The following is a 24,425-nucleotide window of genomic DNA, read 5'->3' as shown; positions in this document are numbered from 1 at the left end:
CTCAACCCCCTCCACCAAGTCCATCTTCCCTCTGTAGATAGCCCTGCAGGTGGCGCGCAACATGTGTTGGTGTTGGTTGATGGCCTCACGCAGCCGCCACGCCGCCGATCGGCTCTCTCCCGCAACCGCCACACCCTTACTCCTTTTTTGTCAGGCCAGCTAACGCGCTCAATCGACCATCGGTACCGGCAGTCTGGCCCAAACTGCCACGACGCTATCGAAACGAGCCCACACAGCAAGGCAACCTCACAATTCATCGACCCCGTCAAAATCAGGGTGTACATCCGATTCCGTAGCCCAATTGATTCTCAGCCTACCCCTAGGGAGCTTAGTGATATAGGTGATAATTTTTTGCCCCGAATTGATTCTTAAATTGTTTTGCAATTTAAGATTGTACCTTTTTTTAGTTCAATTTAAGATTGTACCTTGAATCAAATGGAATATTGATAGAAAACTCGCTCACTCACCCCCTCCCTCTCGAACAGATGCATTAGTTTCAATTCTACATCGACCATGCTCATCTTTTCTACCCACATCAGCTTTATAATCTACAACTACTAAGCAATGATTGCAAACTTTTTGTAAATTGGGATTTTATTTACACTTATTAAAGATGCTTGAGATGAAAGGGAATACCATTGGATAAGCATATTCTTTTCCTTTCTCTCTCCATCTCTCTTCTCTTTCGCGTGGGGTGAGGTGCATTTTGCTAGGCGTCCCCAGCAGTAAACAGGACAGGAAGCACGACCGCCGGCCACCCACAAGCCCCTCCCAAATCCGAAGAACACGTCCCCACTCTCACTGCTGTCGCTGCCGTCGCCGCCGCCGCCGCCGCTCGCCGAAGAATCGTCTCCTCGCCCGCGGGGCGCCGCCGTCGATCGCTCCGGGTAATCGCACGTTTCCCTCGAGTAAACCGCCGCCGCCGGCCGCGAACCCGCGTGCTTTCCTCCTGCCTTTTTTTAGCGCCTCCAATTTTTGTGTGGCGTCCTCATCGCTGCCCGCCCCCCTTCTCCTAGCAAAAAGTTCGTGTTTTTTTTAGATTCCGCTCCGGATTTCGCCTCCCGCCCGCCGGCGCCGTCGACGAGCCGACCGCGACGAGCTCGTGAGGTCCGTCCAGCTCCCTCCCCAATCCCCATCCTTCTCTTGCTTCCCGATGCAGACACCGTTTTTTACTGCTCCTGGCCTGGGCTGCGCGTCGATTGGGCGCTGCGATTAGGAGGGGGAAAGGCCGGATTCCGGAGAATCTGTGCTTGTTCGTGTAGATTCCCGCGTGATTGCGACTGGGCAGGTCGCCGCTCATTCATATTCCGGTGTGGTTAGAGCTCTGCCCGCCGATTGGTCGGAGATTCAGTGACGGCCAGCATCATCGGTGCTTCCATCCTGCTCTAGCTCAATCCCCAAGCTGTTCTGAATTGTCACAGCCGCCCGCCATGCTTAAGATAACATTGCCGTTCGCTCGCCGGTATGCGCCGATGTTTGCTTCAACAACCCAATCTTTGCTTGCTTGGTAATAGAGTTTTATGATGGTTGTTGGAAGCAAGTAACCTAGCAGTTCCATTTTTTGTTCATGTACTAGTCCAGTGGAAAATGTGGTTTTGCTGTATCACCTTTCTGCCCAAGGCGGTTTCGGTGGTTGGTGCACATGCCTTGCATTAAATCTGCTAGTGTCATTGCAGGATCGCCAAGAAGTGCCATGTGATGCGCTTTAAGCAACTGACGAAAGGCTGAAGAACACGTCGCGTATGCGGTGTAACAGATCAGTCAGGAATATCATCAACAACCACTTTTCAGAGGTTTATAACACTCTACCGCACAGATGAGTTCCATTGTTCACCACAAAGATTACCGGTCTGCTCGTGGGATTTAATGACTTGCCACTTTTATCTTTTCATCGATCAGGACCAGCTAATTCACAGACCGGTTTACGACTTCCCTGATAACAGGTAATTGTTTGTCATTAGATCCTTATAACAACGATCATCTTCACTGGGATGTACTTGACTAAGCATGATATCTGACTTACTGCTGATGCCGTGCATGTATTTAGTGAAACAATAAAGTCACGAATGAAGTGAACAATTCTACTAAATTAATACTATGAACTTGAAAAGGCACAACTTCACAGGGTTGTGACAAATGAAGAAAAGGGAGAGGTAGAAAGATGACTAGATCAGTACATCTTACTGTTACTGAAGTGCATCAGTAAAGCTTAGGGAACCCATTCACGTGAACGAACCGCTTCAGAATATTTGTTGTTCATGTCTGTTTGACTGTTTGGGAACTGCCCAACTTTGTTATAGACTATGAAAGGTTAGCAAATAAAGGTTTGTGATCAACTTTCGTTCCACTTGTATGATAATGTTGTCAGTGACGAATCTAGGAAACTTAGGTTGAGAGTGCATAACTAAAGGTTGATGAAAGTGTAAGGCATGTATATTTAGTCAGTAATGGGCAAACTGAAGTAGTATAGTGTGTCCGTTAATTTCACTTAAAAATATTCCAATATCAATTCTGTAATTTGTAATATATGTATGTTGGTATGTACAATATGGACCCTTTATGTGAATCCTAACCTTGATTGTAGATATTAATGTATAACTGTTCACTAATTGTGAGTAATTCATGGTATGACATGTATATCCGTTGTGTCATATAGGCAGGGGCGGATCCAGATTGGGCCATGACCCGGGCTGCCCCCTGTATTCTGGTTTGAACTGTCAATTTACCTGATTTTTTTGTAAGATATACTTAGTGGTTTTTGGGCCTAAGCTCCCGGTGAAAGCCCAGGCTGCCCTGGATGCAGCTATCAAGGGTATTTGTAGTTGATATTTTTGTGTGAAAATAGTGGTCATGAAGTTTTTTATTTTTGCTGGGGCCATTTGTGAAAATTTGAAATGACTAGAAAATGGTTGTACATGGACACAATATCACTGAAACAACCATTTTGTTGTCTTTTTATGCTTTATCCTACCCTTCTCTGCTAGTTCATTAACATTGGGCGCTGTGACGGTCGTGATTACGAGGAGGCGGGCCGGATTTTGGAGGAATTTATGCTTGTTTGTCAGTTCATGTAGATTCCTGTGTGATTACGACTGGCTAGGTCGCCGCTCGTTCTTATCCTCATGTGATTAGAGCTCCGCATGTTGATTAGTTGGAGATTCTGTAAAGGTCAGCATAATCGGTGCTTCGATCCTCTTCTGAATTGGCACAGATGTCATGCTAAGATAACATTGTTGTTTGCTCATGTTTACTTTCTTAAGCCAAATCTTTGCTTGCCTACTGACTGCTTGGTTCATTGCTGGGTAGAGAGGTCAGGGTGCTCCAAGTAGCCTAGCAGTTCCATTTTTGTTCATGTACTAGTTAAGTAGAAGATGTGGTTTTGCTGTGTCATCTGTATCCCTTATCTGTTGAAGGCAGTTGTCGGTGGTTGGTGCGCAAGTGTTGCATTAAATCTGCTAGTGTAATTCATAGTTCAAAAAAGCGCTAGGCGTTAGTTTTGCCACCGCCTTGCGCTTTACTGACCAAAGCGCATGCTTATGCGCAGTTATGCACAGATTATGCGTAGTTATGCGCAATGCGTTTTGCCAACGCCTAGAGCCTAGGCGCGCTTAAGCGCTCGCTTAGGCGCGCCTTTTTTAACTATGGTGTCATTGCAGGATCGCAAAGAAATGCCATGCCATGCGCGCTTGAAGAAACTGACAAAAGGCTGAAGAACACGTCGCGTATGCGGTGTAACAGATCAGGCGGGAATATCGACAACCGCTTTTCAGAGGTTTATAACACTCTACCGCATAGATGCAGTAAGATTACCAGTCTGTTTGTGGGATGTAATGACTTGCTGCTTTTATCTTTTCATCGACCAGGACCAGCTAATACACAGACCGGTTTACGTCTTCCCTGATAACAGGTAATTATTTGTTATTACATCTTTCTGATAACAACCATCTTCGGTGGGTTGTACTGGACTAAGCTTGATAGCTGCTTTACTGCTGATTCATTACATGTATTTCGTGAAACAAGAAAATCATGCATGAAATGAACTAGTCTAAAACTAATTCTATGAACTTGAATAGCTACAACTTTTACAGGGTTATAAAAATGCAGAAAAAGGAGAAGCGATAGGAAAGACTACTAGTATATCTTACTGCTAGGAAATGCAGTAATAAAACTTAAGAAACACATATACGTAACCATTTTGGGACATTTGGTGTTCATGTATGCTTGACTGTTTTGGGGGACTGCCCAACTTTGCTACTGAATATGAAAGGCTAGCAAATAAGGGTTTGTGATCAACTTATGTTCCACATGTATGATAGGGTCGCCATTGATGAATCTAAGAAACTTAGGTTGGGAGTACATAATTGGTTGATGAATGTGTAAGGCGTGTATATCTATATTTGTCGTCCGTGATAGGTAAACTGTTATGAATAATGTGCCTCTTAATTTCACTTTAAAACATGCCAATATCAATTCGATAATTTGTAATATTGGTACGGTGGTCTGTACAGTATGGACCTTGAGCGCAGGTATAAATGTATAACTGTTGACTAATTGTGAGTAATCCGCTGCATGACAAGTATATTCGCTGTGTCATATACCGCCCCTGTATTCTTGTCTGAACTCTCAATTTACCTGTTTTCCTTTATTTTATAAGAGATACTTAGTGGTATTTTGGGTCTAAGCACCAGGTTAAATCCCAGGCTGCCCTGGATGCAGCTATGAAGGGTATTTGTAGATGATTTTTTGTGTGTGAAAATAGTGGTCATGAAGCCTTCTCTTTTGGTGGGGCATTTGTAAAAATGTGAGATGACTAGAAAATGGTTGTACACGAACAAATTATCACCGAAACAACCATTTTATTGTCTTTTTTATGCCTTTTGTTATCCTTCTCTGCTAGTTTGTTAACATTGTGCACTTGCCAGCTTACAATGACCTATGTGTACCTTTCTCGTATGCATGACACAATCACCATATCCAAACACTTCATAGTTTCTTCCCTCAATATCCTTCTTTTCTTTTTACTTTTCAGGGCAGTCACTGTGGTCCTCTCACCTGTTATTCAATTTTTCTGGAAGCTACTTGTTTACTGTCTTTTTGTGGTGTGGCAGGGACAGTCCATTTACGGTGCTTTCTCTTGGGCACAGTTCAGATTGGAAATTGGCACCGTTTTCATCTAGCAGGCAGGAGGTCAACAGGATAAGATATTTGACATTAGGAACTGCTGCTACAGAGGGCTTTGAGTTACTATTCCCACAGCCAACAATAGTATACTGGCTAGATCTGCCGAATGAAAAGAACATGCATGATCAGGACATTTCTTCTAAACCACTTCCCAATGGAGGAGGCACTTTAGGACAACATCGGCATAGGAAAAAGATTAAGAAGTCATTGACAGCTTGCCCTCCTTGCCACGTGGTTGCAAGTACCTCTTCTGGGCCTGATACTGCTCCTCTGGGATCTGATTCTGATATTTTGCATGACGATGATAAGCCTCCTAAAAGGAGTTCTAAGAAGAAAGTCAACAAGTGGAAACAGTGCAGGCGAGCAACCGGGGAAAAGCTTAATTTGTTGCCGGAACTCCCCTGTGAAGAGCATATTGATGCCGCCTCTCCTGTTGAGGTATTTCTGCCTGATTCAGTGGCTGATAAATTGTCAGATGCCTCATCCTCTGCCTGCTCACTGGTTAAAGATGCCCATTTGGGCAAACATAATGGCGAGAGCAACAATGAGTATGTGGAACACGAAAGTGATAGGAAGGATGTCTCTGGATGTACAGGGTCATCTTATATAACTGTAGGCGAAAGAGTTAGCTGCAAAGGTGCTCCTTACCTGAATGATGGGCCAAATACCGCGGATTCTTCAGAATTTGGTGGACCTTCTGTCACTGAACATGCATGTTCGCATGCGAGAGAAGAAAGCACTAGCTGCCAGAAGTCATTATGTGCCTGTGTTTGTAACCCCAGTGATGCAACAGCAGCTTCATTCTTTACGGGTTGGAACAGTGAAAACTGTGGGGACTGCAGTATTGATTTTGAGGGAAATACACGAGATGGTTTGCAACATGATGCTTCTACTTTTCTGGATAGTGTAAATACGGCATGCCATTTGACAGATGTCCATTTAAGTGGCGCTCATGCTGAAGATGTTACTGAGAGTAGTAGTCATTCTGAAAGAGTTCAGTGCAGCAGTGAAGCCTGTAGCAGCACGACGTTTCTTCCAGCTAGTCCGGGGAGGAGCGGCAGGAAATCAAGAAACAAATCTAGCTGTACTAATATGACTGCGACTAATAGGGTAGTAGGTTCTAATAGGCACAAGCATAGTGGAAAAGACAGTCCAGTCTCTGTGTGGCAGAAAGTAGAAAAACCTGATAAAGAAAACTCATCTGGAGCAGGACATGTGGTTGTTTCAGCAGTTGAGGATAAAAGTGCACTAGGAGATGATACCAAGGGTGTGCAGCACGATCCAAATAGGCCAATGGATAAACATCGTTGTAGAAAAACATGCAAACAGCACAAGAAGCAAACCCCGTTTCTGTATGAACAAACAAGTTTGCCTTGTAAAAAGGGTGGTTGTCCGTCGCCGAGGAACTACTACGCTCCTAAGAATGGTAGCCCCAAGACACCCAAGAACCACTCGCAGCAGACTGAAGGATTGTTGATGTTACAGCCAGTATGTGCCAGGGACATCAGTGATGCATCAATCGCAACTGGTACTGAAAAAGCAACACTGTCATCTTACAACTTGGGTTCTCACTTGGTGCCACAAGCTACATCCAAGGAACCATGCACATTGGTCATTCAAGACGATGTTCACTCTCTTTTCCTTGAAAATAAGGCCACATCAACAGATTTGGACTCCAGGAACTTGTGCGTCGATCCTTGCGCTGCAGAAATGGAAGAAGCCCAATGTGTGAAGTCATATTCTGCTGCTGGGCACATGTCACATAAATGGGTTCCTATTGGAAAGAAAGATATAACCCATTTGGATGTTCCAGAGGCTTCTGTGGTTGAAGCATCAGTTCCAGCTAATGATGTTTCTGTTTCTGCTAATATAGATGTTTCAGATGCTCCTGCATCAACTAAAAGTGAAGGCAGCAAAGTTGCTACTGAGTTGACTGCTAAACCAAAGCCATCTGGACAGCTTGATTCGAAATGCCAAGGACATATTGACAATGGGACTGTTTTCAGCATGATAAGAGAGGCAGTGAGTGATGCTCATAGCACCCAACAGAGAGCGGAAGATATTCAACTTCACATTGGCAGGCCTCTTGCCGATTTTGAACAATTTATTTACTCTGCTTCTCCAGTTCTGCACTGTAGCCCTTGCCCTACTGGCTGCAACTCTTCTTCACAGGAATGGGTTAGAGATGGTTTGTGCTGTCATCAGACTGCGGATATCTCTCTAGCTAGCATTTGGCAGTGGTATGAAGAACCTGGCTGCTATGGCTTGGAAGTGAAGGCACAGGATCTCCGTAGATCGAAAGGCTTATGGAATAATCGTTATCAGTTTAATGCCTACTTTGTGCCATATCTATCTGCGGTTCAATTGTTTAGGCAACCTAAGAGAACTGTTGATAAGGATGAAGCCAATATGGGTGCAAGATCTAAAACATCTCCATGTATAAGCTCTCTCCCAATATTAGCGAAGCTTCTACCTCAAGAGTCCAATAAAAGAAATAGCTCGCCGGCTTTCCATGTTAAAGATGATCAGCAGTTGGAGACTACAGAGCTCATATTTGAATTCTTTGAATCTGAACAACCATTTTGGCGGCGACAATTATTTGACAGGTGAGTGTGAGTCTGCTTTCATGAACAAAGGCGTCCAGGATTCTGGCCCTCATTTGTTAGCCTTTTATATGCTCTGATATTGTAGTATAAACCTTCATGTTGCACACTGAAACTCTAGGAAAGGTACTACTTTGTTTGTGAGATGATTTTATTGAAATCTCATTGCAATTTTACTAGGGTAAAGGAGTTGATTGCTGGTGCGAAACAATCCAATTGCCAAATATCCGGAGACCCGAAGAATCTGGAGCTCAACCTGCATGATCTTCATCCCGCCTCTTGGTCCGTTCTAGGCTCTAGTAGTATCTGCCCTGTCATCACCAGCGCATTCTATAGACATGTAAAACTATTTTGGGACGAGAGCTTGTTTTCAGATAACGCGTTATTCTGAATTTCAGGTACTGCGTCGCGTGGTATCCCATATACCGTATACCTGACGGGAAATTCCAGGCTGCTTTCCTGACGTACCATTCTCTCGGACACTGGGTTCATCGAGGGAGCTCATCAGACCAGGCTGGGCATAGCCATGCTGTTTTGCCAGTGATGGGTTTGCAATCTTACAACGACAAGGTAAAACAGCTGCTTTTCTCCCGACACATACACACATACATACATGTTAACCGAAGATTGTTTAAAGTTGGTGTTAAGACCCCAGACGTTGGAAGCCATGCTGGCTCGTTGTCGAAGCAAACAGAGTGGCTAGTGTGCTTGCTCGCTTATTTCGCTTGTTTTGTTCATGTGACGACTCTTTGCATCGTGTGTCGCAGGGGGAGTGGTGGTTCCAGACGAGCAGATCCGGTTCAGAAGACGCCGATTCCTCGTCAAGTGAACCATCTCAGGTTCTCCAAGAAAGGTTGTCGACGCTGAACCAAGCCGCGGCGGCCATGGCCAGGGCCGACGTGTGGAAGGAGGACCAGAAGCGCAGAAACAGGCACCCCGACTACGAGTTCTTCCTGTCCCGGCAGCAACGGTAGACAGACGGCTCGAGGCTTCTTGCGCGCCGTCTGCCTGTGTTGCCACCTTGTGTATATTTGAGATAGAGGTACATGTCATGTGGAGGTGCTGCTCAATTGAAAGTGAAACCAGACCATGAATGTCTAGCTGCTCACTGCTTACTACTGTAGTTGGGGTTCATGTCATAGGTGCAAAACCCCCTTTTTAATCTAATTAGATTGATTACTCGTGTGACGTGTGTACATATATATGTATATGCCTGTAACTCGCTCAACTCAGCCCAGCCCTGTATCTAACTCTGTAGCCGCATGACATAATATAGATGTGATCAACAAGTATGCAGGAAATTAATTATCAGGAAATCGTCATCATCATGGTTGAGTGAGAATGAGGAGGCTGCAATGCAACTCAACACTACATGTGTGAGTGTGACACTGTGAGCTTATGGAATGTAGCTGAAGATCACATCAAATAGTACATGCTAGAGTACTAGAGCTAGCTAGTAGAACATGGCAGGGGAGACGCATGAGGCGGAGCATATGCCTCTGAAGATGATGTGATGCCTAGGGGCACTTGAGCTTGCCGTTGTGCGGGTTGGTCATGGTGGCGTAGCAGGGGCAGATGTGGCGGGTGTCCTGGCCGGTGCCGGGGGGCACGCAGTTGCAGCGCTGGCAGCAGACGTTGCACTTGTCGTTGCACATCTCCTTCCTCCAGTTGTTGGCGCACCGGCCCGCGCACACCTTGGGGCAGTCTGCAAGCCAGATCCGGCGAGGCAAGAGGAACAGCCGGCCACATGAGTACATGTTACGTTGCGCCGAAGACGTGTGTTGGTTAGAGCGTACCTAGCCTGGGAGGAGGCGGCTGCTGCTGGAGCAGGGACCTGGTGCCGCTGGCTCGCATGCCGCCGTGGGTCGCCTGCAGCAGAAAAAGGGTTGAGATGTGATGATCTGAGGGTAAAAAACATCTGCATGCGTGTTTGATTGTGTGTGTGGTTTGCTTAATTACCGGTGGGTCGGAAGCGGCCTGATGGTGGGCGGCGAGAGCGAGGAGGAGCATCAGCAGAAGCAGAGGCGGAGGAAGGAGGAGACGGCGGCGAGTGAGAGGCTGCGCCATGGATGCTAGCTAGAGGTCGAGCTGGAGCTCTGCAAGCGGTGTAAGTGTGCGTTGCAAGTGGCAGGGGCTTGGTTTGCGAGGGTTTTTAGCTAGACCCGAGAGAGATGGATCCACGAGGCCGGGTTGTCGCTTATGTAATAACGCCGGCAGCAGTGCGCAGCGTGGTGGTGGCAGACAGTCTGACAGAGCTACCACGGCGACCATGCCTATTGATTACTACACCACGGACCAGCCAGCGTCGGCGTCGGCACTCACTCACAGCCGTCCATCCCTCTCTTTTTATTTTTATTGTTAGACATTGTTAGACTGCACGCATCATGCCCCTCCCGTGACCATCACACAGTATTATTACCACCCAGCAGCGCACAAGGATGGAATGGACGGTCACTTTTGGTCGGTCCCACACGCACAGAGGCAACCACACTAGTGCATCATCATCACTCACCGCCCGTTTTTATCTTGAATTTTCATCCCTGAATCAGCTATCATCCACTTCATCCCACTTTCAACACAAATCGCAATATTATTCCCACATACGCATCTGCCTCATTTTAAGTTCTAAGCAATTAATCCCATCAACATAAAGGGGCGGTTGAATCAAGTACTCACGGGCGACAACAATGACTCATGCTGCTACAGGCCGCAGGCTGCTACCAATCAACGCTACACGATCGATCAAGTTCTACTTATTAATAATTAAGCAACCAAGCAAAAGGGAACCAATTAATCCAGAGTTCCGACGACTGAAGGAACCGAAACCGTCGAGACACGGACGGCCGACGACGACGAACACGACGACCCTAGGCCTCGTCGGCGTAGGCGGGCTCGAGGATGGCGGCCTCGGCCTCCTGCACCTCCTTCTCCGACTTGCGCCCCTTCTTGGACTTGTAGTAGACGCTCATGAAGGTGCCCACGGCGCCGTATTTCTGCCGGCAGTGCTCGTAGTGCGACGCGTCGAACATGCGCCAGAAGTCCTTCTCGTTCAGCTCCGTCACCGCGTACTGCGGCTGGTAGCTGTGGTTCTCGATCAGCCACTGCTCCAGCCGCTTCACCGACTCCGCCCCGTCGAACTCCTCCCCCCTGAAGATGCACGCCGGCGTGTAGTACACCCCCACGTCCGTGAACATCTGCGCGTAGCTCGTGTCCCCCTGCCGCTGGTGGTGCTCGAACCCAGGCTCCGGGTAGATCATCGTCTTCACCGGCAGCTTGAACAGCCGGTGCGGGCACAGCCACAGCGGGTACACCTGTTTGTTGTTATTGAGCATGAGCATGAGCATGAGCATGAGCATGAGCAGCAATATGCCTACGTGAATGTTAAGCAAGGGAAAGATAGACATACCTCCATCTCGTGGTGGACGAACTCGAGGGCGTCTCCAACCTTGTACAGCGGCACGAGCATGTCCTGGATGACATGGTTGTCATGGTAGTAGTTCCTGATGGCGTCGCCCTGGGTGGCCTTGAGCAGGGACACCTTGGGGGGCATCAGCCAGCCGAAGAGGAACCTGAACCAGAACTGGTCGCCGAAGGGCAGGATGAGCTTCCCCTCCCAGTACAGGCACCGGGTGTGCCTGTGGTAGTACTCCCTCGTCGGGATGTACTCCACGAACTCGCCCTTCTTGAGCGCCGTCTGCGCGTGCTGGTAGAACCATGGCTTGAACCACCACCCCACGCTGTTGATCTTGTTGCCCTTCTTCTTGGCCTCCTCCTTGGACGCGTACACGCCGGTCATCATCACGCCCTCCGTCGCGCTGTACACCATCCCTTCCACGAAGTCGGGGACCTTTGCGGGGTCGCCGTCCCTCGGCGCGACGGCGTCGGCGTATGCCTGCGCCACCTCCTTCAGGGGGCCCTTCACCGGGGTGTAGGTCAGCCTCATGTACTCCTTGATGGGGATGAGCTTGATCTCGGCTGAAACAAGGAACCCGAGAGTGCCCTGCGACCAGGGCACGCCGTAGAAGAGGTCGGAGTACTCGTTGTCCTTGGTGGCCCGGACGACCCGGCCGTCAGCCAGGACGATCTCCAGCGCCACCACCGTGTCGGAGAAGAGCCCGTAGATGTGAGAGCTCCCCTCGATGCCGTAGCCGTTGATGAGGCCGCCGACGGTGAGGTCGTCGAGCTCCGCCACCACGGCGAGGGAGAGGTTCATCGGGCAGGTGGCCCTGGATATCTGGCCCATGTTGACGAGCGGCTCCACCTTGGCAACCATCCTCTCGGGGTCGATCTCAAGGATGTTCCTGAAGGCAGAGAGGTCGACCTCGAAGTGCCTGGCACGCTTGTAGTCGACGTTGCGCATGCCGACGGCGATCCAGGGCTTCCTGGCCGTGCAGACGAGGCCGTCCTTCTTGGGGTTGCGCTGCTTGAGCCGCTTCACGACCTTCTGCACGTTCTCCTCGTGCTCCTTCTGCCGCTTCTTCTCCGACTTCATGGCGGACCACATGTCGCCCAGGTAGATGTTGAAGTAGATGAGCGCCGAGGCCGGAAGCACCACGAAGATGACGAGGATCCATCGGAACTGCACCAGGTAGTCCACCAAGACCTTCTTCCTCTTTGGTCGCACCAGCGGCGTCTGCAGATCCGCCATGGCTGGAGGCTAATTTCTGAAATGAAAAGTGTACAAACAGATGTTAGCTGAGCCATGATATGATATAACAGTAACATTGAAGCATATCAGGGAGAAAATCTACACAGGAAAGGCAAAAAATAACAAATGCAGCAGCAGTAACATATTCTCATGACTACCAGGACACAACCATCCCAATTCCAATTTACCATGTACTGTACAGCTTAAAAGCAAAGCATATCAGGAAGAAATAATTATACACAGGCGAGGCTGAAAAGAAGAACAGAAGAGTAGCATTGTCATGGCCCCCAAAGACATATATTGACCAAGGGCTGTATCAGTAAGACTCTTTATCCATCCCAATTCCATTTTGAATTTTTAACTGTCATATAATGTTAAGCATATCCTATTATTATACAAACAGATGCTGTCACGGACATGGGCAGTGCAGGTGCCAGGCCATTGGGCATGATCACATCAGTAATGTCAGCTGAGCCATGGTGGTATATATAAGAGTAACAGGGAAGAAGTGTATACTAGGGTTAAAAAACTGTAAACAGGAGAGGCGAAACATAACAAAAGCAGAGTAGCCTTTTTCTTATGGCTTGGTTGCCAAGACGCATCCATCCCTATTCTATTTTTTATCGCCACATGATGTTAGGTGAAAATGATGCAGTGACATCTAGTAACATGGAGCATATTCTTTACACAAACTGGATCAACATGGAGTAGAGGGTAACAGACAGCATCGTTCACAGGCAGAGCAACCTACAGTAGCTGCCAAGGAACTGGTGACATGACATGGCATGAGTAACTCCGTGAGAAGTACACATACGCACAACCATGAGTAATTCCTAACACCTGCTGTCATTCATTCAGAGCTCCACATGTCAAAACCTATGCACCATCATCTTTTAACCCCTAGCACCGATAACATATAGTAACATTCAGAGTTGCCGTGTAAGTAAAAATGCTGCATGTTTAGCCAGATTTGTGCGGCTGCGATGTAGTTAGTACATGCAAGAAGTGTGTGTGTGTGTGTGTGTGTGTAACTGCTAGAACATATATGGATGGATCCAGATCCGTGGAGAACTCATGCGCTGGCTGCCAAAATTAGTAATCCTATAACTGGTAACGTGATAAATTGATAATGACAGGAAGGGGCAAACGTTGACTGAAGATTTCATACAGCTGCATTCACCCAAAAGAAAAAAAACTAGTGCATGCCTAAAGTAGCACAACCTAGAATCCCGGTGCCGGACGGGCAGATCTGTACTCTTGTGTATGAGATTTTGACAGTGGGGTGGGGTAAACAAACAGTTCAATCATCTCAAGAAGAACGGCAATCCGACAGAATCCTACTCGTGCCTAAGAACTGATAGATCCAGTGGGTGTTAGGCCCCTGGCCCTGAGGAATGTGGGGGAAAAGAAGCTTAACCGAAAGAGACACCGCGCAGGAACGCACGCACGCACCCACCCACGCGAGCCGCGCCTTTGGCCGGCAGAGCAGAGCGGGCGGCGAGGAGAGAAGAATGAAGTTTCTTTTTTGGTGGCGGTGATTTTAGGGAGGGTCTGTGGCAGGAGCAAAAACAGCAAAAAAAGAAATCCGGCTTTGTTTGTGTGGTGCGCGCGGGATCTGGAAACCTGGGGGATACGGAGGAGTATTGGATCCGCTCATGGTCGGAGTAGCGGAGGAGGAGCATGCAGCAATCAGTGGATCGGATCGGAGCGGAGCGGAGGAAGGCGGAGCTGCTTACCAGGAGCGGAAGGGGAGGAGGAGAGCAGAGCAGATCCCCCGTCTGCTCCAAGGGAAGCCGCTCGCCTCGCCTGGTGTTGGTGCCGGAGTAGTATTTGACTATTTGGAGGAGGAGGTGTGGGTTTGGTAGTGTGGATTAGAGTAGAGCAGACAGCAGAGCAGAGGAGGAGGTTTTGGGGTTGGTGGGGGAGGGGCGGGCTTTTTTTGTGCTGCTGTTACTAGGGATGCACGCATGGTTTTCACGTGAGCAGTTACCGCCGCGCGCATGGCATTTTTTTCACGCCTTCGCAAGCTATCTAGGCGAGCAACAAAATTTGAACAAGGAACCCAACAGATGAGGTTTTGGGGTTGGTGGGGGGAGTGCGCATTGACTCCCATGCCCTCACTCCATTTGTCATCTTCTACCAGTACTCGCAGCGTCTGACGAAACTGCCCCTGTCTAGCCTGGGCCGGAAACGGACGGACATTTCTGGAGAGACCTGATGATGAGATGACCCCAAAAAAAAAAAGATACCCTAACATCTGCTGCCCTCGTCTCCATCCATCCATCCATCTCGGCCTCCATCTCCGTGTTGCCGGCCAGCGAGAATGGCGGCAGCAGCAGGGACGGACGGACGGACGGGCGGAGAAAACAGAGGAAACCGACGGCCCAAACTCCCGCTTTTTTGGGCTGCTGTTACTAGTGTCGACAAAAAAGTAGCGCTGGTTTCCGGCGTTCACGTGCACGGACGGAGCAGTTACCTCCGCGCGCATGGCATTTTTTTCACGCGCCGTCACGGTTCGCAAGCTAGCTAGGCGAGAAAGAAAAATTGAACAAGGAACCCACCGAGTCGTAGGTGGATCAAGTGTACTAACTGAAGGAGGAGGAGGAGGCGGCGGAGGAGGAAGAAGAAGAGGAGGAGGAGGGGTGGTGTTACCAGGTCCGGTGCGGAGGGAAGGAGCGAGCTGCGAAATGCCGGGGCGCCGCCGGGGGTTTTAAACGGAACGGAACGCAAGGGCTACAGGCTACAGGAGGGGCAGATCGGAATCGGAATCGGAATCGGATCACGGGCATGTGGGCGGGCCTACGCTACGTTCATGCAACAGATGAGATCGAGATCCGTCCATCCATCCTGCTGCACCACTCTGCTCAATTATTGCTCCTCCCACGCTCCTGCACTAAAACAAAAATATAGGCGTTTCAATTTGAACCGGGGCCAGTCTCTCTGTCCTTCTTCTCTTAGCATATCTTCCATTTATTTTTTCAGATTTATTCTTACAAAATACCTACTCCTACTACACTACCTACAAATGGCGACGTTTTGTTTTATTACAAAAAGTTGGGTAGGCGGCTACCGGACGGGACAAGCGCTCGCGTGCGCGGTGTCAGCAATAAGTGTCGACCTACGTTGAATACGGCTCAGCTCCGACCCATTTCTTTTTCTTCTTCTTTTGGTTTTCGTTTTCGGTATCTTGCATCTTTTGAATCGAATGTTTAAATTAGCTTGCGTATGCATATTCGTGTTTGTTGCCAAGAGAGCTTTCAGATAAGATCCAATTTTTAATATGATTTGATGAGTTTTTTTTTTTGAAGGGGATGTGATGAGTTTTTAAAAGGGATTTTCGAAACCGGCTATGTTTCAACCGCGGAACACATGGTGGTACGAGAAAACGGCAAAATTGTAAGTCTTCGAGACAAATAATATAAACTTGATGGGCCCTTATGCAGAATTCCGTGACTTTGTGGACTCTAAGACAATCGGGCGGCAACGCAGCTACGTAGCTGCATGCCCGGCACATGTGAGTTTCCAAAGGTCCGTCTTTTCAGGATGTGGGCTATTAAGGGCATGTACAATGGTTCTATCTTAGCAATGCCACGTAGGATAAATGATGAGCTCTGCTTCATTCTATAAAATGGGACAGGGGAGGGCAAACCCCTTTCTTTCAAAAAAAAAAGATAAATGATGAGGTGGAGGAGAAAGAAATCATAAGAAAAGGCTTGTCTTCTCTTATTTAACATAAGACAAGAGATGATCTCTTAGCACAATATGTCTCACCATGTTTTTAGGAATTACTAGTTATTAAAGATAAGGCTAAGAGATGATCCATTGTATACACTTTTTTTTATCATCTTTAAATTACATGCAAGACTTAAGATAAGACTACCTTATCAACCATTGTACATGCCCTAAGAAGATCCAAGTATTGGCCACGATCGTTTTCTTTCTTCCACATGAAGAAAGAAGAAAGAGGACCTTTGGCTAGGGTTTCTTGTGCCTTCCGTCCGTGTCGTCGCTGGTCTACCTCATCTCCTGTGGTTTTATGGGCACGAGTAAATAGCATAAAACTACTACAATTCGGGTTAGGGTTTCAAAAAACTACCGGATTTTATCTTTTCGCTGATAACTACTAACTCAAGGGTCGGCTCTTTCAAAAAACCCAAATCACCATGTGTTATATAATTGATCATGTTTATGACAGGTCGGACACACCCCTAAGCAAACCGTTTGTTTGACTGTTATGTTTGACCGTTAACTTACATGTGGGGCACACATGTAAGTTATCTCTTCCTCCTCTTTTCTTTCTTCTCTCCTTCTCCTCCCCTCCCCTCCCTGTGAACTCTGTCTCTCTCGAGCACGGCGCCCACCTAGCCCCTCCCTAGCCGGCGACCTTCTCCTCTCCCAAGCCGGCGACACCCCTCCCCGGCCTCCCTCTCTCCTCCGCTGCCAGAAGCCACCGGCTCGCCACCGCCGAAAGCCAGCAGCTCCGACGACCGGCGCATGCGCCACATCATCCGGGGCGCCGCCGAAGTCACCACGCGCCGCACCAACTCGAGTGTGGCGCCGCCGGCCGCGGACACGCGTCGCACCAACTCATGACGGCATGGCTCGGTGGCTGCAAGGAGCAGCAGCAGAGGTTGTCGCAGCTCGGCGGCTGCAAGGAGCAGCAGCAGAGGCTGTCGTTGTGGCCAAAGAGCAGCAACAAAGGCCTGCAGGTGGGCGACGACGACATGGAGCAGTAGCAGAGGCCTGCAGGTGTGCGGCGGCGGCATGGAGCAGTAGCAGAGGCCGTTTGGACGGCATGGCATGACAGCGGCAAGAAGCAGTGACCCGATTGCTTTTCGAGAAAAACTACACGGAGCCGATTGCTTTTTCAAAAAAATTGCAGGGGCCCGATTGCTTATTATGAGGAAGAGACACTGACATGTGGGTTCCACTTATAAGTTAACGGTCAGACTAACGGTCAAATAGACTATTCGTTTAGGTGTGGACATGACATGTCATAATCGCGATCAATTGTAAAGCACTAGGTGATTTGGATTTTCTGAAACAATCGGGCTCTGAGTTGGTAGTTATCAGTGAAAAAATAAAATCCGGTAGGTTTTTGGAACCCTACCCCGAATTGTAGTAGTTTTATGCTATTTACTCTATGGGCATGGAGGCGTGGTAGATCCCGGCCTTTGCCGGCGGGAAGGCTTCATTTTTTTTTCACGCTTTTTTGAGTTTTGTTAGGGTTTCTCTCCTACTCAGAGAGGAGAGACGACGACGATCTCTGATGAAATAAGATTCTCCCTGCCTAGTCCTCATCCCTGCCTAGTCCTCATCCCTGCCTAGTCCTCATCGAGATTCGGTCGGCGTCTGTCTTCGATGGATCCTTCTGATCTACGCTTCTCTTCATCGGCGGAGATTGCTATTCTGGTGCGCTGGTCTTGTGGGGCCTTAGTGTTGGAAATATGCCCTAGAGGCAATAATAAAAGTATTATTATATTTCATTGTTCATGATAATTGTCTTGTATTCATGCTATAACTGTATTATCCGGAAATCGTAATACACGTGTGAATACTTAGACCACACTATGTCCCTGGTAAGCCTCTAGTTGACCAGCCCGTTGTGATCAACAGATAGTCATGGTTTCCTGACTATGGACATTGGATGTCATTGATAACGGGATCACATCATTAGGAGAATGATGTGATGGACAAGACCCAATCCTAAGCATAGCATAAAAGATCGTGTAGTTCGTTTTGCTAGAGCTTTGCAAGTGTCAAGTATCTCTTCCTTCGACCATGAGATCGTGTAACTCCCGGATACCGTAAGAATGTCTTGGGTGTGCCAAACGTCACAACGTAACTGGGTGACTATAAAGGTGCATTACAGGTATCTCCGAAAGTAGCTGTTGGGTTGACACGGATCGAGACTGGGATTTGTCACTCCGTATGACGGAGAGGTATCTCTGGGCCCACTCAGTAATGCATCATCATAATGAGCTCAAAGTGACCAAGGTGTTGGACACGGGATCATGCATTACGGTACGAGTAAAGTGACTTGCCGGTAACGAGACTGAACAAGGTATTGGGATACCGACGATCAAGTCTCGGGCAAGTAACGTACCGATTGGCAAAGGGAATTGTATACAGGGTTTGATCGAATCCTCGACATAGTGGTTCATCCGATGACAACATCGAGGAGCATGTGGGAGCCATCATGGGTATCCAGATCCCGCTGATGGTTATTGACTAAGAGAGTCTCGGTCATGTCTACATGTCTCCCGAACCCGTAGGGTCTACACACTTAAGGTTCAGTCACGCTAGGGTTGTAGGGATATGTATATGCAGTAACCCGAATGTTGTTCGGAGTCCCGGATGAGATCCCGGACGTCACGAGGAGTTCCGGAATGGTCCGGAGGTAAAGATTTATATATGGGAAGTCCTGTTTCGGACATCGGGACAAGTTTCGGGGTTATCGGTATTGTACCGGGACCACCGGAGGGGTCCCGGGGGCCCACCGGGTGGGGCCACCCATCCCCGGGGGCCACATGGGCTGTAGGGGGTGCGCCTTGGCCTACATGGGCCAAGGGCACCAGTCCCACAAGGCCCATGCGCCTAGGGTTTCCAAGGGGGAGGAGTCCTACTAGTGGAAGGCACCTCCTAGGTGCCTTGGGGGGGAGGGAATCCCCCCTTGGCCGCCGCACCCCCTAGGAGATTTGATCTCCTAGGGCCGGCCACCCCCCCTTGGCACCCCTATATATAGTGGGGGGAGAGGAGGGACTTCATACCTTGTGCCCTGGCCTTTGGTTGCCTCCTTCTCCCTCCCCAACACCTCCTCCAACTCCATAGCACTTAGCGAAGCTCTGCCGGAGTACTGCAGCTCCACCAACACCACGCCGTCGTGCTGCTGCTGGTGCCATCTCCCTCAACCTCTCCTCCCTTCCTTGCTGGATCAAGAAGGAGGAGACGTGGTTGTTTCCGTACGTGTGTTGAATGCGGAGGTGCCGTCCGTTCGGCGCAGGTCATCGGTGATTTGAATCACGTCGAGTACGACTACATCATCACCTTGCAAGCTTCCGCACGCGATCTACAAGTGGTATGTAGATGCAAACTCTCTCCCTAGACTCGTTGCTTAGATGAACTAATAGATGGATCTTGGTGAAACCGTAGGAAAAATTTTAATTTTCTGCAACGTTCCCCAACACTTAGGACGACTCATGACTGTCTACTAGAAACAAGTTTTGTCTGGCTCCGATGAGGGAGAGACGAAGACCGCGGCGCACCATCGACTTGCTCCAGTGCTTGTAGTCGTCGCTAGGTGGTCTACGGAATGGTTAGGTGGACAACGGTATCCCCAGCCCATCAGGATTCAAGTCTTGGTGCTCGCATTATTCCCGGATTTATTTCAGAATTTCCAGCGATGCGCTTTCAGTGGGAGGGGTCGCTCTCGTCCACGTCGAGACGCCTACGATGACTTCGTAAATCTCAAGATGATATGACGGCTCAATCTTTCAAAGGTGCCCGTAAGGATAAGATATGCGTGTGTGTTCATAGAGGTGAGTGTTTGCGCGTATATATGTCAGCGCATCTCCAAAAAATCACCTCATCTCGTGCATCTTGACGCGATGAGATATCTTAGATCCCATCTGAAGGTTTGTTTCTTCTCATCTCATCTGGCACGATGGACACTGAGTGACCGGAGCATGCTCCATCCAGCACGAGGTGCCAGCGCGCGTGGGTGGGTCTGATCCGATCGATCCCACGGTCCACGGCGACATCGACGGCCGGGCTGATCTGCCGCATCAACTGGGCATGGATTCACGTGCACGTACGGGCCCGACGGGAAGCGCCAGCCAGCCAACGTACACCACGGCCGCCGCAGCAGCAGCATGGCCACTGCCCAAGACCACTGTTTTCAGTAAACTGTGACAAGAAGGTCTATGAGGCTGCCATCTTTAAGCCCTAGTTTTAAACTTCGCATATTAGATTTCTGTCCAAGTCAAACTTTGTACAATTTGACCAAATATATATTAAAAAATATGAACATCTATCTTACCGAATATATATTTCATGAAACTACATTTCATAATGAATCTAACAATATTGATTTGGCATTGTAAATTTTCATACTTTTTTCGGTAAGTTTGGTCAAAGTAGAGATGCTTTGACCTTAAACAAAACTTGTATGCAGACTAAAAAAACCGAAGGAAGTACTTGATGGGTCGCGGCGTTGCACTTGCACATGGGAGCAACGTCGAATACGCTGGCATTGCACTTGCACATACATCAGCAACCCGCTATGGACTTTTGAAAATTGCACGGAAAAAAAGGTTGGACCGTGTTCAAAATTTCTGGCAGAGGTCATTTTGTGCTCGGCATTCCCCAAAGGGTCAAACGTGTGTAGCTAGCTAGCATGTGTTTTCAAATTGTTGTTTTTTTCCTTGACAGATAGCAGCGGAGGAAGCGGATCCGGTCGACGACGCGAGCGGATGCCACATGCGCATCACATGCATGCATCCATGCGTAACATGACAAGACATGCTTGCGCCTGCAGGGAAACAAACAAGCACCAACACACCTGTACTGCTTACTTATACGATGATATAACAGAGCAAACAAAGCCAGGAGCCTAGCTGCTACTTGATCGGATTCCCCTGCATTTGATCAAACGGAGGAGGCATTGGCAAGCAGCTATGCGCATGGCATGGCATGTGATGGTCGACATGGATCAGATTCAGAGATCGCTACCTACTACTACTACTGCTACTTAAATTACATGTGCTAGCTGTTAATCGGTTCATAGGCACTCCTGCTACTTGTTTATGCTCCTGCATGAGGCGCGAGCCGATCCATCCAAATTGCGTTTCGTCGTGCATGCTAGATAGATAGGTAGCTGCCATCGGTGGATCGGCATCTAGCTAAGCTCCGGCCGGCCGTCGATTGATGGGACCGATGCGAGCATGCATTTGTGTACCTGAAAGGACAACCTAAAGCTAGAGCCAGCTGATCCGTCGATCCAGTTAGCTAGAAATCTGTTAGCACGTGCATAAGATTTGATTGGATTGGATCTTTTATTTTGGTATTACAAGTGGGAAGAAGAAGAAGGAGAACAAGTCATTAGCGTACGTGGGCATGCTGAGAATGAGGAAAATGGAACACAAAGATAAAAAAGATGGGCTAAATCAGACGTATGTTTCTCTGAATAAGAGATATTTATAACCCCAACGGTAATTTTTGTTATATAAACATTCCTCAAGAATCAACGTTACTTCCTCAACTTTTCTGAACCGTCTGTCGTTCACCGTGAGGGCATGCCAGTGATGCCATGCCTGCATGCTCACGTGATGGCCAGATCCACAAGAGAGTAGTTGACTCCATCTCAGATTCAGATCGTCGTGCTGTATTAGTACTCACCCATGTATTTATTTATTCTATTGATCGAATAAAAGGGATCATTTGTAAAACAGTAGCATCAGAGGGCATTTGGTCTAGTGGTATGATTCTCGCTTAGGGTGCGAGAGGTCCCGAGTTCAATTCTCGGAATGCCCCCATTTTTCTTTTTTTACCACCCCTCTTTTGCATATATTCGAATTTACAGATAATGGAAATTTAGTCTGTGCAAATGGTCTTAAATTCAAATATTCTTCCCCCATCATGGCCATGATGTTAACTACAACCAATGTATGCGCCTCTTCTCTTCTCTGAATGCTGGCGGCATCATCTTCTTCGTTGGAGCTCAGTTTGTTAGCTACAATGCATTCTCCCACGAACCAAGGCAGGCGGCACTTAGAAACCTAATATTAATATTCTTTACTTTATACTATTATTTTTTGAAAAGGCCAAAGGCCCCAAAAAGCTATTCAAGTCACTGCTATCAAGATAATCGGCTCATAGTCGGACTCTTTCTTGAGAGGGACAAAATCACTGTTTCCCTTTTTCAAAAGTTTACATATATATATATATATATATATATATATATATATATATATCCAGGAAAATATTAACCATGTAATTAAGTCACAAAAGGTAACTAATTTACAAATATATATCCAGGAAAATATTAACCATCCATCACATTTAGCTGGCCCTAGGAGAACGAATCTTCAACTCGTTTCTATAAAAAAAAACGTACACCAAAAATAGCATGAAATTACTCCCAACACACAACCAAGGTTCAGCAATCAAGCAATTGTCTAACACGTAGCTGGTGCAACTATGCCTGAGAAAACACGGTGCTGACACAAAAAAGGGTACAACTCAAGATTTACGACCAACTAAACAACATAGATTAAACAAACAACCTAGAAAAGAGATTAATTGAATAACAATTTCAACGATTACATCGGAATAAATTATGATTTGGCTCAAAGAACACGATGCATGAATACAACGACGCACATAGATGGATATAATAATTTCAAGAAATTTACTGAATGTTTCATCCAAACCACTCAAACCAAATAAATACGAGATGAGATCGGCGCATGTAGCTGGCCTCCTGGCTTACATGGGAGGGAAAGGACTCGAACCGAACCCCATATCAAAGGACTGCATCTGCATCATCATATCACTGCTAGAGAAGTTGGCGCCGGCGTAGCCACCATAGACCAGGGTGTCGAGGTCCCCTCCGGAGCTCACCATGTCAAGTCGGTTCTCCTGCTGAGGTGGTGCCGGATACAACGCTGGAGACCCCATGTCTATGCTGCCGGTAGCGACACATGGAGCTGGTGGCAGCGTCCGAGAATGGATTTTTGACATGCGTTCGCTAATGCTCTTGAGAAGCACGTCCACCTTGTAGCCAACTTTGGTGAGCTCCTCGATGTTGAGGCCAACGAGGCCCGAGAGGTCACCATGCATGGTTTTGTGAAGGAGGTACCTAATCTTGCCGTCCTCGTACTCGCGCTGGGTCTTGTCGACCTGCTCCCGGAGCTTGTCAATGTGCTTGCTGATGAAGCCCTTCTGGTTCATCACCTCCTTCCACTGCACCATCTCCGGCATGCTTTTGAATCGATTCATGATACCCACTGCCTCTGCCTGCGAAGGGAACACCTCCGGCGCCGCCTTGCCCTCCTCGTACACCAGTACACAGGTCTTGGCATCACACAGGACGGCTAGTTCGTCCGCCTTCTTCATCAGCCCCTTGAGGCGCTTCTTGAATCTATTACGTCGGGTTGAGTCATGGGGGATGTATAGGAGGGTCGCCTTGCGAGCCACCTTCTTGCGAGTCATTGTTGGCAAAGGGATAAAACCAGCGAAGGGAAGGAAAGTTGCTGGTTTCGGCGAGGGAGGAGGGGTGGATTTATAGTGGATGGATGGCCTAGCGAATAATTTCATGATATGGTAAGAGATTACGGTGACATGTACCAAGAAGATTGCCTTATTTAGTACCTGTGAACGCGATCGAATATCTAGCAGATCTTCGACCCGACCTTAATTGTGTCTATTTGTAAATTTGGCGTCCATTTAAACCTACTAAATTGGGAGTGGTAGCGATGATCGTCCCCCTATACCACGCGAGCGAGATATATCATACACACGCTAATGGTTTCCACGTGATGCGTCCGTTCGCGCTTGAACGCTTCACATGCTACACATGCCATCCCACTAAACCCATCAAGCCGTGCAAATGAATGGGCCGAACACAAGCCTTGCTCGTATCAGTTAGGCCGAACAAATACACTAATTTTGTATCAAATTAGTAAAAAAAATGCTCGCACAAAAAGAACACATTGCTTGAAGGAACAAAAAAGCTCGGAGGAAAAATAAAAAATTAACCGGCTCAAATCCTATGACACTAACTCTCGTATTACTATGATTTTTCTATGTCTTTCACCAACCAGATAACAACACGACAAGCTCAGAAAACACATGACAAAGAAAGGATCCATTTCATTTATCAGAAAGTTGCCATGTTTGATTAGTTGTGGTTGACACTAAGATGAGATAAACAACAACACAAGTTGACATGTTTTGTGCACTCCAAAAGAACATATAAAACAAATGAAAAAGAT

At 47.8% G+C, this 24,425-nt stretch overlaps 4 protein-coding genes and 1 non-coding gene across 13 annotated transcripts; 2 read left to right on the top strand and 3 right to left on the bottom strand.

Moving 5' to 3' along the window:
• Positions 1–653: 653 nt before the first annotated feature.
• LOC123162503 (uncharacterized) lies at positions 654–9,055 on the top strand. Of its 8 annotated transcripts, XM_044580279.1 has the most exons (10): positions 700–887; positions 1,040–1,107; positions 1,677–1,793; positions 1,900–1,943; positions 3,657–3,772; positions 3,864–3,907; positions 5,109–7,787; positions 7,965–8,066; positions 8,183–8,354; positions 8,552–9,055. In XM_044580279.1, the coding sequence occupies exons 5-10, from the start codon at positions 3,674–3,676 to the stop codon at positions 8,756–8,758; spliced, it is 3,303 nt and encodes a 1,100-aa protein (XP_044436214.1). In that variant the 5' UTR covers positions 700–887; positions 1,040–1,107; positions 1,677–1,793; positions 1,900–1,943; positions 3,657–3,673; the 3' UTR covers positions 8,759–9,055. The 8 variants fall into 8 exon arrangements, 7 of the variants coding, with proteins under 7 accessions (XP_044436213.1, XP_044436220.1, XP_044436219.1 ...); XM_044580278.1 differs by lacking the exon at positions 1,040–1,107 and having other exon boundaries at positions 654–887; XM_044580285.1 differs by lacking the exon at positions 1,040–1,107 and having other exon boundaries at positions 654–887; positions 5,030–7,787.
• An 8-nt stretch (positions 9,056–9,063) lies between these two features.
• LOC123162504 (gibberellin-regulated protein 2) lies at positions 9,064–10,036 on the bottom strand. The gene is made up of 3 exons (XM_044580286.1): positions 9,744–10,036; positions 9,581–9,653; positions 9,064–9,489 (listed from the first exon to the last, which is right to left on the bottom strand). The coding sequence occupies exons 1-3, from the start codon at positions 9,849–9,851 to the stop codon at positions 9,302–9,304; spliced, it is 369 nt and encodes a 122-aa protein (XP_044436221.1). The 5' UTR covers positions 9,852–10,036; the 3' UTR covers positions 9,064–9,301.
• A 318-nt stretch (positions 10,037–10,354) lies between these two features.
• Positions 10,355–15,107, bottom strand: LOC123162501 (delta(24)-sterol reductase). Of its 2 annotated transcripts, none has more exons than XM_044580277.1 (3): positions 15,085–15,107; positions 11,191–12,448; positions 10,355–11,095 (listed from the first exon to the last, which is right to left on the bottom strand). In XM_044580277.1, exons 2-3 carry the CDS (start codon positions 12,430–12,432, stop codon positions 10,652–10,654), a joined length of 1,686 nt encoding a protein of 561 aa, XP_044436212.1. In that variant the 5' UTR covers positions 12,433–12,448; positions 15,085–15,107; the 3' UTR covers positions 10,355–10,651. The 2 variants fall into 2 exon arrangements, with proteins under 2 accessions (XP_044436212.1, XP_044436211.1); XM_044580276.1 differs by lacking the exon at positions 15,085–15,107 and adding an exon at positions 14,169–14,441.
• A 6,784-nt stretch (positions 15,108–21,891) lies between these two features.
• On the top strand, positions 21,892–21,963 carry TRNAP-AGG (transfer RNA proline (anticodon AGG)). Its single transcript has one exon. It is a non-coding gene; the product is annotated as a tRNA-Pro (tRNA).
• A 954-nt stretch (positions 21,964–22,917) lies between these two features.
• Positions 22,918–23,643, bottom strand: LOC123162500 (agamous-like MADS-box protein AGL80). The gene has a single exon (XM_044580275.1). It carries the CDS (start codon positions 23,641–23,643, stop codon positions 22,918–22,920), a length of 726 nt encoding a protein of 241 aa, XP_044436210.1.
• Positions 23,644–24,425: the final 782 nt, after the last annotated feature.

This window comes from Triticum aestivum, chromosome 7B (assembly GCF_018294505.1).
Source record: "Triticum aestivum cultivar Chinese Spring chromosome 7B, IWGSC CS RefSeq v2.1, whole genome shotgun sequence".
Lineage (NCBI taxonomy): Eukaryota > Viridiplantae > Streptophyta > Magnoliopsida > Poales > Poaceae > Triticum > Triticum aestivum.
Note: the sequence above shows the minus strand (reverse complement) of the source record. Positions and strands in the feature narration are given on the sequence as shown.

Coding starts and splice junctions, on each gene's coding strand:
- LOC123162503 (XM_044580284.1), top strand. CDS start 3,674: ATGCCATGCGCGCTTGAAGAAACTGACAAAAGGCTGAAGAACACGTCG. Junction 7,788..7,964: donor CGGCGACAATTATTTGACAG/GTGAGTGTGAGT, acceptor CAATTTTACTAG/GGTAAAGGAGTTGATTGCTG. Junction 8,355..8,551: donor TGCAATCTTACAACGACAAG/GTAAAACAGCTG, acceptor CGTGTGTCGCAG/GGGGAGTGGTGGTTCCAGAC.
- LOC123162504 (XM_044580286.1), bottom strand. CDS start 9,851: ATGGCGCAGCCTCTCACTCGCCGCCGTCTCCTCCTTCCTCCGCCTCTG. Junction 9,654..9,743: donor AGGCCGCTTCCGACCCACCG/GTAATTAAGCAA, acceptor TTTCTGCTGCAG/GCGACCCACGGCGGCATGCG. Junction 9,490..9,580: donor GCCGCCTCCTCCCAGGCTAG/GTACGCTCTAAC, acceptor TCTGGCTTGCAG/ACTGCCCCAAGGTGTGCGCG.
- LOC123162501 (XM_044580277.1), bottom strand. CDS start 12,432: ATGGCGGATCTGCAGACGCCGCTGGTGCGACCAAAGAGGAAGAAGGTC. Junction 11,096..11,190: donor TCGTCCACCACGAGATGGAG/GTATGTCTATCT, acceptor AACAACAAACAG/GTGTACCCGCTGTGGCTGTG.
- LOC123162500 (XM_044580275.1), bottom strand. CDS start 23,643: ATGACTCGCAAGAAGGTGGCTCGCAAGGCGACCCTCCTATACATCCCC.